The following is a 16,843-nucleotide window of genomic DNA, read 5'->3' on the forward strand; positions in this document are numbered from 1 at the left end:
GAGATCCCGCAATGCTTTTGCGAGATCCTGCAATACTTTTGCGATATCCCGCAAAACTTTTGCGAGATCACGCAAAAAATAAACTTTTGCGAGATCCCGCAATACTTTTGCGAGATCACGCAAAACTTTTGCGAGATCACGCAAAAAAAACTTTTGCGAGATCCCGTAATACTTTTGCGATATCCCGCAAAACCTTTGCGAGATCCAGCAAAACTTTTGCGAGATGACGCAAAAAATAAACTTTTGCGAGATCCCGCGATACTTTAGTGAGATCTTGCAAAACTATTGCGGGATCTCGCAAAACTATTGCGGGATCTCGCAAAAGTATTGCGGGATATCGCAAAAGTTATTTTTTTCCCCTCCACGTCCCTTTAGGGGCTCCATATGAAAGTAATATTTTTAAGATCTTTTTTTTTTTTTCATTTACTAAGCAAGATAGAAAGCCTAGGTGATGATGCCAAAGCTTTTTTTAAGCTTCTACTGCAAGTGGCAACTTAAAACCACAAACACACTCCTTACTTGTGAAAAAATCATTAAAAAAAAATTCATAAGAAATAGGGTTTTGCACCCCAAGTTCATCTTTTTAATCGTTAATCTGTTTAACAAGCATAAACACATTGAGGAGGGCTGTAAATCATATTGTTTAAGAAGGAGAATATTTCTATCCTGCAGAGGTAAGCATGCTTTTGGGTAAAACCCAGAAAGAGAGCAAAAGCCCTTCTGAAAAAGTTGCAGGAAGACAAGAAAGAAACATTATCCATAGCTAAATGCAAGGAGGAATGCATTTAGCAAGGAGGAAGCAGTTAATCAAAACCACCCTTAGAAAGACAGATTATAGTTTGCAGGAAGATAAACTTTAATTTGTGAATGCATAGAACTAAAACTGAGAATTTCTGTCATAATAACATTTGAAGTAAAAAAAAGGAAGAAACTTTACAGTAAAAGTACAGAGGTGGCAGTATCATGAAGGGAGCAATTTAACAGCAACAAGGTTCTGGTTCAATGACCCTATGCATGCGTTCAATTAAAAAACATATATTTTCCACATTACATTATTCAGGTATATCTGATAAGATCCCATAAATGACACTGAGGTTTCATAATTTAAAAGGTCAAGACTTAGTAATACTTTGTAAACTGCTGTATTAAACTTTATTTTGATCCTGGCTGGTGTTTGATAATTGTCCTTTCTCTCATTGTTTTCTTTTTGCCAACTTTAGAGGCCCTGTTTTCCTACTGGAACAAAGCAGCCCCCTCAGAGTTGACGGACTTCTTTACTCTAATAGAGTAAGTGCAGGTGTTGACTTCAACTGGTAGACGGTGGGGAAAAAACAGCTTTAAAATGCAGCAGAGGGATATTGGTTCAAAGACATAACCTGATGTTAACCCTGAAAACCAGCTTGGTTCTTATAAAGTGATTTTAACACATAAATTCAACAAAATCAAACATTTCTTTTCCTGGATGCTTTGTAATGAAGTTATCATTTATTATGAGAGAAAATCTTGATAAACACTGTGAGCACTAGAGATTCAGAAAGCAATGACTCAGTTATTGTACCAACATTTTATCCAACAGAACAACAATTACAAAAAAATCTAAAGCATCAAACAACCTGAATTCAATTTGAAAGGAAAATAAAAGCTGGAAATGAAAGTATAATTTAGGAATAAATATTTCACCTCTATTAGGTTGCCAGCTGTGTTAATCCATTTAGGATAGCTGTCAATGACGGAAATGCTAAATCAGCCATGCTAACTTAAGCAAGATTTTAGCATTTTTAAACTTCACAAAGCTGCTGTATAGAGATATAATTCTGATAATCGCTTAACGGCTTTATCATTTTTCCACTCCCAGCTTTATGGTGATCTAATTGGATAAGATTAATTTAACCCTGAGTATGTCAAAGGTATGAATCATCTTTCACTAAGGAATAAACATTGTCTAAAACTTGTAAGAACCAGAAAAGGCATTTTGGAAGTATCCCAAAATTTATATTCAGCAATATTACCTAAAAACAATTTAACATAACATAACTAAATGCAATACAGAACATGTAATTAAACTAAAATACTATTTAAATTTTTTTTTAAAGTTTGGGAATAAACAAACATTAGCGTTAAATGATTGAATGCATCTTGTTTTTTGACACGTAAGATGGATACAACCTAAGATAACAGCAACTAACATGTCTGGAGACCCCATACATCCTGAATACAAAATAGGCAGACTTGAGGATGATTTTAGAAAAAACTTGTCATCACAAAAATACGGAAGAGGATTAGGGCCACTGAAAAAAAATAAAAAGTTAACTGATTTTTGAATTTTATTTCAGTTTTATTTCAGTTCAGAATTCTGACTTTAATCTCAGAATTCTGACTTTTTTCCAAATATAATTGATGACTAATTCTGTGCTCTCAGCTCACATTTCATGTTAGTACAGCAATGCAAGAATACGGTATCAAACCAAAGTTCAGCTTATCTTATTTACATCATAGTCATATGACATTGTTTCACCACTGTTAGCTTCATTACCTCATTGCTATTCATTGTCACACAGCCACTGGAAACAGAAAAGTAGATCAAAACTGTGTGACCAGATCAGGATTTTTCCAAGCAATGTGCTGTCACTCATGGGAAATGGTGTCTTCCTTCAAAGAAACAATACACTTTTTGTCCACTGGGGGGAGCCAAAATCAACCAAAGCTGAATGTTCTTTATTACTGCTTTAAATCCATCAGAAAGGATGGTGATATGCTAGAGATACGGTGCACCGTTTTTTGTTATTATGAGTTCGTATTTGTACTAAATGATTTCTGCCATGAAGCTAATTTGTTGCCCTTTTTCAGAATCTGCCTCCATCAGTTCAGATACATGGGAAAAAGATCCATCGCCAGGTAATGTCTAACCGATTACATGTTTTTTATTTTAATTCTTCAAATTAAACAAATTCTGCTTGTATTCTTCGCAATAACACATCTATAAATCTAATTTCTCTCAGGAGAATGTTTTAAACTTTAGCTCTTGGCTATCTTTTATCTGTAACACTGCTGCCGAGTTGTTTTGCGAATATCGTTGTGGGTCCTAGCCCCCCCTCCCCTGCATGGGTAAGAGCTTTATTCTTTCTTCCTCTCTGTGCTTTACTGCATGACTTGTTTTTCCAGATTTTAATTTATCAGCTGCATTTTTTTTTTTTTTAGTTTGCACATTAAACACGGACTAAATGACAGATTGACGAAATGTGATTAGCAATTTCTATTTTATGGGAAAACTTAATGCTATGGTGTGTTTTTTTTTCCCATCAGGAGTCTGGAGGGTGCAGGACCTGTAGCTGCAGACAGGAAGTCTTTGACTCTGCCTGTGTCTCGTAACAGGGCAGGGATCCTTCACGCCCGTCTGCAGCAACTGGGAGCTCTGGAGAATGCTCACACCATCAATAACAGTAAGCTAGATCCAGATAAATCTCGATGCATATGGCACTGATTGATATTGGTTACAAAATGTACAATATTGTTGTTTTCTGTATCTCTGCTTCTGTCTCCTTGAACCCCAGTCGGCCTCGGCAGATGGCCGCTCACACTGAGCCTGGTTCTGCTGGAGGTTTCTCCCTGTTAAAAGGGAGTTTTTCCTTTCCACTGTCGCTACAAGCATGCTTAGTGTGAGGGATTGCATTCGAGTCAATGAGTCGATGCAATCAACTGGTTTTCCTTAGATATTAAACTTTCAATCAATTTGACTGGATGATCTGGTTAAACTGTAAAGTGTCTTGAGATGACGTGTGTTGTGAATTGGCGCTATAGAAATAAACTGAACTGAATTGAATTGATATGGAAATTTTATACAGACATTTTTTTTTCTTTATTCTTTTCGATTAACTATACATTTTAAGAAATTTAATTTTGAATTTTTCATTTAATGTAACCTTAATCCATAAGAGGTAATGCTAAGAGTAGTCTGCAGTTTTATTCTAAGGTTTATTTTCAGCTGGTTTGTAATTATAAGGTTATACTGTAATGAGTTGGTAAGCTACAAAACCTACTTGTTCATGTTGCAAAGTGTCCAGCAATAATATTCTCATGACCACAATTTTTCCCTCCCTCAGTGTATCATGATCTTACTACTAAAAGAAAAAGAAACTTCTGAATGCAAATTAAGTTTAAATCTAATTTTTCTACCAGTCTTTTTATTTATTTTTTAACAAAGTATTAAACAGCAGCCAATCACTGCTTAGAAAAATCAGATTTGGGTTGATTCTCTCACTAGTATATCGACTCATTTAAAAAATATCTAACATATTTTTTTTATTTTTTTTTTTTTATCTAGTTTTAATTTCCCACATAAATCTTCATATCTCAGTAATTTTTTTTCACGAATTTTCAAAACAAATATTTTTTTTAATTTATTATTTATTTTTTTATTCGATAGAGCTTGATAAAGTAGTGCACAATGTGGGAGTGGAATGACGATGGTTTTCTGACGAGCTTCCCTGTCACCACTGCAGAAAGCTTCCCCACAGCATGATGCTGCCACCACTAACGTTCCCAATATGATGTCTTATAGTTCCCCCAGGTCTTCTGGAGCAGAGGATCACAAACTTTTTAACCTTTGACCCACAAAATGTTGTCAGAGTTGACTCATGATCCTACACTGGAAAAATGATCTAGAAATAAGTAAAATATTCTTAAATTCAGTGTATTTACCCTTAATTTGAGTAGGTAAATAAGATAGTTTTCCAATGGAATGAATGTTTTTACTCTTAAAATAAGATAATTAGATCATATCCACTAGAAATAAGACAATGCAATTGAGTTTTCTTATTTTAAGTGTAAATTGTGTTGTTCCATTTGCAAAATGTCTCTGTTACCTCCTCAATCAAAGAAAACATGCACTTATTTTAAGAAAAAATGACCTATCTAGATTTCGATTTTTTTCCCGTGTAATAATTGGTTGACTATAGAAATGTTTCTAAAATCACTTAACCAGTGGTGTAAATATATAATACAAAAAGCATTGGCAACCAAAGTAGTTGGTTTTCCCCATTTATAAGAGATTATTTTTTATTTTAAGCACTTTAATTTGAATATTTATTGTTTATTTTAATAAAAAAATGGTGAATCTTAATACCCCATCCTGTTTGATCTTAATACCCCAAATGGGATCACATTCAGCAGGCTTTAAAGTTCATAAAGAAGTCTGTAAATCACGCAGAACTGCTCGAAAGAATAAACTAATTTTTTTGCAACTACAATATAGCAATAATAATATCAAAGGCAGTTTTGCAGATTTGATCTTTTACTTAGAGTTTAAAAATTAGAATCTCATTAAAAGGTTAATATTTGTTGTTAGAAATGGTTACCGCTTACTCCAGTAAGGAGTTAAAACGGATCATTTGTTCCTGATTCTTTTAATTCGAAGTGATGAGATGAAAACAAAAGAGTTAAAGATTAAAAGTGATGTTTGCGTGTTTTCAGTGTACTCCCAAACAGAGGCAGAGGTAAACAGCCAGTGCCTGCTGGAGGCCAACGTGTCTACGGAGGTCTGTCTGACCGTGCTGGACACGCTGAGCACCTTCATCATGGGATTCAAGGTGTCATTTACTAGCACGTTAACCTTCTGCATGCAGGAGCTGTGGTGTTACTGGCTGGTGGTCAAATAACACGCTCTGTTTGTTCGCAGACACAGCTGATTTCAGATCTGGGCCACAACCCCCTGATGAAGAAGGTCTTCCAGGTGCATCTCTGCTTCCTGCAGATCCCTCAGTCAGAGGCGGCCCTCAAACAGATCTTCACCTCCCTCAGGACCTTCATTTTTAAGGTGAATGAGCTGCCCCTGTTTTCTCTCTCTAAACACTTCTCTAGTCTCCTCTTATTTATCATCCCAGTCCTCCATAACCCGTGTCTTCCAGTTTCCATGCACGTTCTTCGACGGCAGGGCCGACATGTGCGCCTCGCTCTGCTATGAAATCCTCAAGTGCTGCAACTCCAAGCTGAGCTCCATCCGCAGCGATGCGGCCCACCTTCTCTACTTCCTGATGAAGAGTAACTTCGACTACACGGGCCGCAAGTCCTTTGTGCGAACCCACCTGCAGGTATGAGACAAAGCCCCTCGCAAGAAGGCTCCTGCTTCTTTAAAAACACGAGAGGCTCATTTTATGAATCTGTTTTTTTAGGTGGTGATAGCGGTTAGCCAGCTTATAGCTGATGTCATTGGAATTGGGAGCACGCGTTTCCAGCAGTCTCTCTCCATTATCAATAATTGTGCAAATAGTGACAAGAACATAAAGGTAAGCTGTGTTAAAAGCTGTGCTTGTTGTTGGGATTAGGTGTAATTCAGGATAAACATGATAAAGTTTGTTTCATTGCATCTTTAACTTTTATACCTGTGATGCTGTTGCCCCTGGCAGCACACAGCATTCCCATCAGATGTCAAGGATCTCACCAAACGCATCAGGACGGTGCTGATGGCCACCGAGCAGATGAAGGAGCATGAGAACGACCCAGAGATGTTGGTGGACCTCCAGTACAGTTTGGCCAAGTCCTACACCAGCACCCCCGAGCTCCGAAAGACCTGGCTGGACAGCATGGCTCGCATCCACAACAAGAACGGCGACCTTTCTGAGGTACGAATGTCACACATCTTGGAGTTCTGCTCCTCACTTGGTTTTAGGGGCGGATAATTCCGGTCTAGAAAGTAAAAGGGCTTTACAGAGATCAGATCCAACCATTTTGATTTCCAGCACCACAATGCAGACTAATCACCCGAGGGACTAAATACCTGCACTGCAAAAAATTCAAATCTTAATGAGTCATTTTTTCTTAAAATAACTGCTTTTTTTATTGGATTGAGGGAGTAAGTGAGACACTTTGCCAATGGAACAAGACAATTTACATTTAAAATAAGAAAAAAACAACTGCATTGTCTTGTTTCAAGTGCATTTTTATCTTATTATCTTATTTTAAGAGTAAAAATACTCATACCATTGGCAAATCCTCTTATTTATCTACTCAAATTAAGGTTAAATTCACTTAATTTAAGAAATCTTCACTTATTTATAGATTGTCTTTGCAGTGCGGTTAAGTGAAAAGGATGAAGGAAAAAAAGGCAGGTTTTTTTTTTACTTTCAGGGCCTGGATTATTTACCTCTACTTGGTTTTTAATGTTGTTGGAATCTCAGATATATCCTGACCCTGTAGCTAATAACTGGCAGTCCCACGCTGATAACTGCACCTTACTGCAAAAAAATCTTAACCTTTTTTTTTTGTAAACATTATTTAAATTCAGAGTGTTTATTAATCATAAAAAGCCTGTTTTAATGTCATTCAAATATCACTTGTAGATTAATGTCTATACTTTAAATAATTCCCCTCAATTACCTGATATGAGATCAGATTAGTCCATAATTTTACTTTTTATTTATGCTTCAACAAGGGGAGGTGTTTATTTTTATAAGGCCAGGTTGGTTTAAGTGGATTAGGGCCACTGAAAAAAAAGAAAGTTAACTGATTTTTAAATTGGATTTCAGTTAAATATGGGAACATTTCAGAATTCTGAGATTAAAGTCAGAATTCTGAGGAAAAAGTCGGAATTCTGAGATTAAAGTCAGAATTCTGAGATAAGTTGAAATTCAGAGATTAAAGTCAGAATTCTGAGATTAAAGTCAGAATTCTGAGGAAAAAGTCGGAATTCTGAGATTAAAGTCAGAATTCTGAGGAAAAAGTCGGAATTCTGAGATTAAAGTCAGAATTCTGAGATTAAAGTCAGAATTCTGAGGAAAAAGTCGGAATTCTGAGATTAAAGTCAGAATTCTGAGATTAAATTCAGAATTCTGGGGGAAAAAAGTCAGAAATCTGAGATTAAAGTCAGAATTCTAAGAAAAAAGTCAGAATTCTGAGATTAAATTCAGAGAATTCTGGGTAAAAAGTCAGAAATCTGAGATTAAATTCAGACTTTTTTTCCATATTAAACTGAAATAAAATTAAAAAATCAGTTAACTTTTTTTTTTTTTTCCAGTGGCCCTAATCCTCTTCCATATTTAAATACCTTTTCCCATCAATTAATAATTTTATAATTTAAAGTTTTGCATTTACTCAGCTTGTCTATCTGATATTTAACTTTATCTGATTACCTGAAAGATTTCATTCAATTCAGTTAAAAATACCCTAAAGGGAAATTAAATAATTTCTGATAATCAAAGAGATCATGCAAAAGGAGAATAAATCTGTAAATCTTTACAGCACTTTAATTATGATCATGTAATGTTTCTCCAACCTCTGTTCTCCCTCCTCCTCAGGCAGCCATGTGCTACGTTCATGTTGCTGCTTTGGTGGCCGAGTATCTGTGGAGAAAAGGTGAGTGTAGAAAATAGTTGATGAACTTCTCTGACTTTGGTTATCTTAATGTCATGAGAATAATAACCTTTGACCCTCCTTTATTGCATTTATTACCCTCATTATAAAAGCAATAACCTGAGTCACTAGTAAATGTTTACACATTCTCTTTAGTAGTTTGATTAATCAATTACTCTGTAACAGGAGAATATGTTTTTATTATTGGTTTTAAACACATTTTAAAATGAATATATAGATTTTATGCATCCAAATTCCTTTTTGTCTTTAATGCAGCTGTCAATTATATAACTCTATATTAAAAACATACCTTATTAGGCTATATTAAAGGTCCCACATTATGCAAAATACATATAATAAACATTTTTTAACTAAAAAAAAAAAAAAAACTTTCCACCTCTTAGCTTATGTGTGTTTAAAATGCTTTGTTTGAAAATTGTGCCCTTTATGATGTCATAAGGGGAAATAAGCTGCCCAGAGTGGTCTGTAGCAGCCCATCACTCAAGCTTCGGCCTTCATCTTAGGTATTATTCTGTGCTCATAAGGTATCTTTACGAACTCTGACTGGTTGTCATGGTTGCGCGCTTTGAGGGTGCAGCCTACACTAGGACAGGGGCATGCATTGCCAAAATATCTCATTGAATTAGGAGGTTTTTTTTTGGTACATAATGTCTGCCAAATCTTAGAGGAATTTTCCTGCACTATTGACTACAACATGTTCAGGGGACCTCATTGTTAATGCTTATTTACATCCATCTATCCATTTTCCGTCATGCTTATCCCAAGTGGGGTGGCAAGGGCAAGCTGTCTACGGGCGAGAGGCGGGGTCCTGGACAGGTCGCCATTCCATCGCAGGGCAACACAGAGACAAACATATAATTTTTATTTTCAAATGTACAGGAATTTTAGACCTTATTGTATTGTACAATCAATACCTCTCAATCGCAGCTGCAAATATACAGTGAACTTTTCCTTACCCTAACACTAAGGGTCACATGTTGCTTTCTGAGCTCTAATCTTCATCAGGGCATTTTCACAGATAACGTTTGTACTTTAGCGTCTGTTGCGCCTCCTTATTGACGAAGATTTATCAGATAATGGGACAGGTATTTAAGTCAACAGCAGTGGTCAGGATGTTATGAGGAAATGAAAGAAAAGTGACATCATTTGTTAATATTTGGGAGAAATAGAAAGTTTTTCGCATTTGTTTTCTCTGATCTCTACAGATTAACCTCACCTTTGGGGTAATTAAACATGGTAAAATCAGCCGTTTCTGAAGGCAGTTTGCTAGTTTTTATTTATGGATGTTTAAGTACAGAGTGCAAAAACAACACCAACCCTGTTGTAGTCTGAATGATTGTTACAGGAGTGATGTTTTTAAGTTTTTATGAGAAAATCTGTGGGATATGGTGTGAATTTTCACCACATTTTAAGTAAGAATAAAAGTATTTTAAACTGCTATAGTTGATTCTTCAAATCTAAGGAGCCAGTATGCATTACAATATTTTTTGAACCTTTAAGTAGGGTTTTTTTTCATACAAAAATATGTATGGAGAATATAAAAATATTCAGATTTACCTGAATGGAAACAGGTAAGGCAGTTTAAAGAAACTATAAAGCATTAAACTGCTAACCCTTTATTCTTCTGTTACTTGAAAGATTGTGTTTAAATCTTTAAATGCCTTCACCAGGGATTTACTAACTGCAGTTTTCTTTATTGCTGATCTTTAAAAAGCCTGACCTGATGATTCTGGGTTGTTTTTTTTTCTTTTAACAACCACTTTCTCTGATACAAAAGAGGATTAGGGCCACTGAAAAAAAAAAGTTAACAGATTTTATTTTTTTATTTCAGTATAGTATGGGGAAAAAAGTCAGAATTCTGACTTTAATCTCAGAATTCTGACTTTTTTCTCAGAATTCTGAGAAAAAAGTCAGAATTCTGACTCTAATCTCAGAATTCTGAGAAAAAGTCAGAATTATGAGATTAAAGTCAGAATTCTGAGAAAAAAGTCAGAATTCTGACTCTAATCTCAGAATTCTGAGAAAAAAAGTCAGGAGTCTGACTTTTTTCCCATGTTAAACTGAAATAAAATTTAAGAATCAGTTAACTTTTTTTTTTTCAGTGGCCCTAATCCTCTTCTCATTTTGTTCCGGCAGTTTGAAGCTACTAAAAAAACAACAACAGAAAAATGAAAAGATAGTTGAGTCTGAAAAGTACTTTGAAAATTTCTTTTTGCTTTTAAATCTTTTTTTTTTTTTTCAATATTCTCAATTTTATATATATTTTTGTTTTTTTTAAAAGAAAAGCTTTTAACAAAATGAAATACATTTAGCTCCAGAAATGTATCCCTGTATTACGGTAATTGTCCAAAGGTCAGGTCTTATTTTTTTCAATATATAAGTACAAAGTACCTGTGAAACAATATGAACTAGTTTTAACTTCATATGAAGCAGTGCTAATGTGCTCAAATATTAATGAAAAGTGCTGAGCATTGACAGTGGCTTATTTACAGACCTTTGCAGAGGTAGATAAGGTCACTAGTCCATATAGGCTGATCATCCAAAATTAAGGAAATTAAGGCGGATCAATCGACCTGCTATCCGTCGGTTCGACCATAACCAGTAAAACTCAGAATGCTGTACACTTCTAGTCTGAACAAATAGATTTTTGTTCTTATCTTAACTTTTTCCTAAGTAAACATTGATATTTGTCCTCGCTTCTCTACATTTTAATGCAACAGGAACGTTTCTTCTAGAACAGGGGTCTGCAACCTGCGGCTCTTTGGACCCAATATAATGGCTCTTCATAGAGGCTAAAAAGGACAATTTACTTTAATAACAAACACCAGTCAGGAGCTTTAAGTGTTTTTATAAAGAATATTTAAAACAAATCTTCACAACAGAATGACATAAAAAATCAGAAGTATGTTTTTAGAGCCATTTTTCTTTGGATTAGCTTGGAAATTATGTGTTTTATCATTATTTTAAAAGCTAAAAATAGCAATACACTTTTGGTTGTTTAAGATGTCAACAGATTCCCTACGACAGATATTTAATAAAAATGATAGGTTGTGTTTGATTAAATAGTCATGTAGTATTGTGCTGCTCTAAATAACTTTTACCTAGTCTGATTCGGGGGGAAAAAATGGCTCTTTGGATATGAAAGGTTGAAGACCCCTGTTCTAGAATAACCAATAAAAAAGTTGCACTTTCATGATTTACCAGTGAGTGGATGTAAATAAAAATAATACAGAACATTCTCAAAAGAAGAACCTTTGCAGAGCGGCTAGAAATATGGGTGATTTATCTGTTTATTTTTCTTTAGCCCAAACGCCAAAAACCGCTAATTTTTTTGTCAACTCCTCGATATTTAAGAGTTTGTATCTTATCCCAATATATATTTTTTTACTTTTTGTAACCTGCTTAGTATAAAAACCCAACAGATTAAATTTAATTTTCCTCAAATCAGTTTGAGTCTCATTGGCTCATTTTTGGTTTGTATATCTCTTAGATGCTTTCTGTGTTTCAGGAATGTTTCGGCAAGGCTGCTCGGCATTCAGGGTCATCACTCCCAACATCGATGAGGAGGCGGCCATGATGGAGGATGTAGGGATGCAGGATGTTCACTTCAGCGAGGTCAGACTTTTTATATCTTCTAAATGGTGTTTATTGTACATTTGTATCCTGTTAGAGCTGCACTGATCAAACCTTTGGGATTTTTAATTTGTGTTTTTTGGGTAAAATTTTGGATTTGACAATTTTGGCGTCTTGTATTTTTGCTTTGTTTTGGTAGAGTTAGTTAAGCAGTGATCTCTGTGTGGATTCTGTAGCAAATGTAGAGCCTTACATAACTAAGATTTCTAAGAGATGACAAACATTTCTGAATCCAACATAAAAAAGGTTGATTTTTGTTTTTAAAGCATCTTTTCTCCCGTCTGTTCCCTCCTGATACCGAAGCTTTTATTTGGCGTCCATTATGTGATTTCTCCTCTACATGTGATCAGTAGGAAGTCATAACTTAATAAATTTAGTGATTAAAAAAACGTCCTCATATGAAGACATTATACTTCTTAGGGGCTACCGTAAATCTGTTATAAAATGGTATTCAAAAAACCAACAAGGCTGGCCTAAATATAAGAAGCAGAAAACCTCTTTCCTTCCAAAACAGCCCTTATTGCATTTAAGGAAACCTGCAAATCACAGACAGATATGTAGGTAAAGCCTTAAACATGTTTTTTTTTTCATCCATCATCCTAAATGTCCTTTAAAAAGTACTTTATCAACTATGTCCCTTACAGGTTTTATGAAGCAAAGCATGTGACGATGCATAGGTTCACTAGTTTCTGGGATACACTGCAAAAAAAAAAAAAAAAAGAATTTACCTGAATAAGATAATATTTCTTAAAATAAGTGCATTTTGTCTTGAATTCAGGAGGTAAGTAAAACACTTTGCCAATGGAACAAGATTATTTACATTTTAAAAAACAAAAAAAAAATGCAATGGCCTAATTCAAAGGCAAAACAACCAAATAACCTTTCCAAATGGCAAAACAACCTAATTAACCAAAAAAAAAAACGGCAAAAAAAAGTAAATTAAAAAAAGGTTAATTAATTCCAAAACCTTTTTTTGCAGTGTAAAATATAATAAAAAAGTTAACCTTCCCCCTTTTAACTTGCATGAGGTGTTATTTTAATTATATTGTCATTCAACATATTCTCATTATCAGTTCGTATGAAATCGTACGAAAAGTTATGCACAGTATTTCGTACGTTTTTGACGTTTTTCCTCGAAAAAACTTCCCAGTGCGCATGTGCAGCCAGACAGAACAAAAAGACGAAAAAAGCAGATCGGCGGACGGACATAAAACTGAGACGGACAGTGCAATAATTACTTCATGATGTCTCTCACTAGTTTGCTTGCTGTTTTGTATGTTAGGGTTAGGGTTAATTGTATGTTAAATTGTATGTTATTGAATAGTGCGTAAGATGCGCATGCGCACGGATATCTTGTCTCGAGGCAAGATGTAAAAATACGACGAAATACGACGAAAAAAACGTACGAAATACTGTGCATAACTTTTTCGTACGATTTCATACGAACTGATAATGAGAATACACTGTGTCATTGGGTGCAGGAAATAGTGTCTTCTATTAAAAGGATAATGAATCGTGGTGCAGAGGGTCAAAAATGCAATGTCCTAACTAAGGTAGGCTCGGACTGGGAACGATTTTCGGACCTGACATTTTTCCATCTACACCGGCCCAGATGTCACTGACTCACGTTTTCCAGCACAAAAATTGTTCATAAACCGCCAGGATATACGAAATCTCGTCCAATTTGAACCAAAGTCTATTGATCTCTTAGTCCATAAATCTAAAGACATTTTTTACCCTAAACTGCCAGACAATGCACGTAAGACGGGAAACGTTAGCCTTTAGATGCAAAACCCCATCATGCACCGCAACATATTTTTGCAAAATATTACAACATAAATTTGCCGAATATAAGAGGAACATTGTAGTTTGGTTTAAAGAAAGCATTTTAGTTTTATTATAATTTAGTTTGTTGCAAGGATTTTACAGTTGCCAACCGTCACAAGGATGTGCATGACAAGGAAGGGCTATATATACTGCATGCATCATTCAGGTAGTTAACATTGGATTACTTCTTGAGCTCCTTGAGTTATTTACTGTCAGGTAGGAGCTTCAGCCGGAGAGTAATTGTTGGGGCCGGTATGATTCAAGGAGGGCCGGCCCTCGCACGCTGAAATTAGGACCGGCCCGCCAGAAAAATGCCCGATATCACAGATTACCAGTCCCAGCCTGTCCTAAGGGGATTTAAGGAGGTTTCTGTTTTCTTTCTGCATATCAGTGATTCTCCACTGGTCAGTGATGGGATTTACCATATTTCCATAAACTGTTAGTCTTCCTTTGACTCTCCATTTAATAAATGTATGGAGAAGCTTTTAAAACAAAATATTTCTCTCTATGACATCCTTCCTGTTGTAAAACAGCTGGGTAAAGGAGAAGTCTGTTTTTTTTCTACGTTCAGGAGGTGCTGCTGGAGCTGCTGGAGGAGTGTGCTGATGGCCTGTGGAAGGCTGAGCGTTATGAACTTATTGCCGACGTATACAGGCTCATCATTCCCATCTATGAGCAGCGCAGGGACTTTGAGGTAACATGAATCCTGTTGAATCCAGTGGTACTCTAACCTGACTCCGCCAGATGGATTTGCTCCGCATATCCATCTGGAAACCTTCCGTTGAAGTAATTTTGGGAAGGGGCAAAAATACTGGTTAGCTGATTGGCCTATGTTGGTGATAGACGGGCCAAATAAACCAATCAGATCAACGAAGCATATGACGTACTAACAGAGCGACGACGAAAACACAACCACAAGCCAGGCTACTCTTGCCCGAAACCAGTCGGGAGAAGAGCAAAAACATCTTTTCCTCTGAGAAAAGCCTCCAGAGCAGTGTTTTGCTCTTCTTTCAGTGAAGAAATACTCTGTAATTCCGATAAAACTTGCTCGATAGCCACGCTAACGCTAGTTTCATCGGCTGAAGCCGCCATGTTCCTTAGACTGAACTGTCGCGCTTCTCGTTGCGTCACACCTCAACCCGCCTCAAAGCCAACGCTGATTGGACGTTCGTTTGGTGAACGGCTCCAAATTTTCTTTAACGGAAAGTAGCCAGACTGATCTGCGAGTGAAACCTTGAAAGCTCGCAAGATCAGGATGGTCTCACGAGGCTAGTGGTTCTCGCCTACTCCGTAAAATCCTTCATAAAGATCTCTTGCTCCAGTGAAATTAAGTCTTGGATGGATCAAAAATGGTGACGACTCCGACTGTTCAGATGTTTAACAATCGTTTGTTTTATCCTCATTTAGACATTCAAAACATTGGATTACAGTGACCCATATTGTTTAAAGGATTTAAGCTCCAGCTCTAGATGTAAATCAGATTAATGGCTTCCCTAATGGCTATTATCAGCTCATTTCTCACACAAATGACTAGTTGTTTCCCTCCTTCATGTGCTTCTTGGTGACTTTCCAAAATGTAAAACATTTCTTAATATGTGGGACAGAAACTGACACACCTCTACGACACCCTCCACCGCGCCTACACCAAAGTGATGGAGGTGATGCATACTGGAAAGAGACTGCTGGGCACATACTTCAGAGTGGCTTTCTTTGGACAGGTGAGGTTAAAAGCATTCCATTAAAGCTGGATGGGGTCAAACTATGCTATATTGCTGATATATTCATCTCTTTAATTCCAATTTTTCCCCTCTTTTTGCTTGCTCTGGAAGGCTGCTGTAAGTCTATAGTAGTTATTGGGGGATGTGTGTAACTGATGGTACTTGCAAGGTATCAGTGATGAGCTTCATCTGTTGAGCCTCGAAACTAGAGCTTCTGCATTTATTGCACATATTTGGTGCCCATGTAGCTTCATTTGCCCAGAGAAGTCTAATAAAATGGTTTCTAATTTATTGGTTGCCAGAATCTGTGGTTCAGAAAGAGCAGCTATCTTGCTTGATTTAAGTAATTCCTGCAAGTTGCTTACCGATATACTTACTGGTGTTAGATGTGTGTTTAAATGTGATCAGGTAAAAGTGGATTTAGTGTTTACACGGGTTGTCAAAAGCAGCGATGCTCTGAAAAGTATTAAAACCTAAACGCTGCATCCATATATAATACTAAATAAGCATCTATACTAAATTAGAGCATATTTTTGCTATTGTTTATTTTAGATTTCTAGATTATTTTCACATTTAAAGAATAAAACCTCAAACAACCTTTGAATATTGTAATTGTGTTAAATTTAGCTTATTTATTTTACATGTATTTGCAGATTTGATTAACTAATAACAAAAACTATTGAGAAAGGATGTTCAATGTTGAGATTGGAAAAAAAGGTGAAGTTTTTCATGTTATTAAACACATTTTTTATGCTTTTAATTAGGGCTGAAGCAATTGCTCAGATAAACTGTGATTAATCGATTATTAAAATGATCGTCAACTGATGAAGTAATCGAATATTCGTTAACTGGACTATAGAGACTAAAAAATGCCTTTAGCTGGCAGTGCAACCCACTTACAGTAGAGCAGTAATTATATTAAAATTGTAAAAATATATATAAATATTTTGCATTTAAGATTGAAAAAAAAAAATATCTGTCAATGTGCCCTTTCCAGATCTCCTCAAGTGTTTAATTTCACCTGGTTTAATTGGAAAAATAATCAACAGATTAATCGATTTGCAAAATAGTTTTTAGTTGCACCCATAATTTTAATTGTTCGACATTTTTTTATTTCCATGGTATCACAAATGGTGTCCAGTAGAGAACATTTTCCTGGGTATCGATAGTTTGTAATTTTAATTTTTGCGACAACCCCTAGTGTTTACACACTTTAAAGATAATTAAATAAGCAATAAAAAAACTTAAAATTACTATTTAGTTGCAGTCTACAACTCTGACACTAGATGGCTCTGCTACAT

General features: G+C 35.7%; 1 protein-coding gene across 1 annotated transcript in view; it reads left to right on the forward strand.

The window, feature by feature from the left end:
* LOC107087324 (dedicator of cytokinesis protein 9-like) overlaps nucleotides 1–16,843 on the forward strand; it is a 63,289-nt gene that overhangs the window by 38,949 nt on the left and 7,497 nt on the right. The window contains 12 exon segments of the mRNA XM_015378848.1: nucleotides 1,221–1,287; nucleotides 2,848–2,895; nucleotides 3,373–3,440; nucleotides 5,470–5,585; nucleotides 5,675–5,812; nucleotides 5,904–6,086; nucleotides 6,168–6,281; nucleotides 6,402–6,617; nucleotides 8,289–8,346; nucleotides 11,873–11,979; nucleotides 14,396–14,518; nucleotides 15,429–15,542. Of these exon segments, the coding sequence (XP_015234334.1) occupies nucleotides 1,221–1,287; nucleotides 2,848–2,895; nucleotides 3,373–3,440; nucleotides 5,470–5,585; nucleotides 5,675–5,812; nucleotides 5,904–6,086; nucleotides 6,168–6,281; nucleotides 6,402–6,617; nucleotides 8,289–8,346; nucleotides 11,873–11,979; nucleotides 14,396–14,518; nucleotides 15,429–15,542 (1,352 nt within the window).

The sequence above is a fragment of the Cyprinodon variegatus genome, unplaced genomic scaffold (genome assembly GCF_000732505.1).
Source record: "Cyprinodon variegatus isolate N-32 unplaced genomic scaffold, C_variegatus-1.0 Scaffold9, whole genome shotgun sequence".
Taxonomy (NCBI): domain Eukaryota; kingdom Metazoa; phylum Chordata; class Actinopteri; order Cyprinodontiformes; family Cyprinodontidae; genus Cyprinodon; species Cyprinodon variegatus.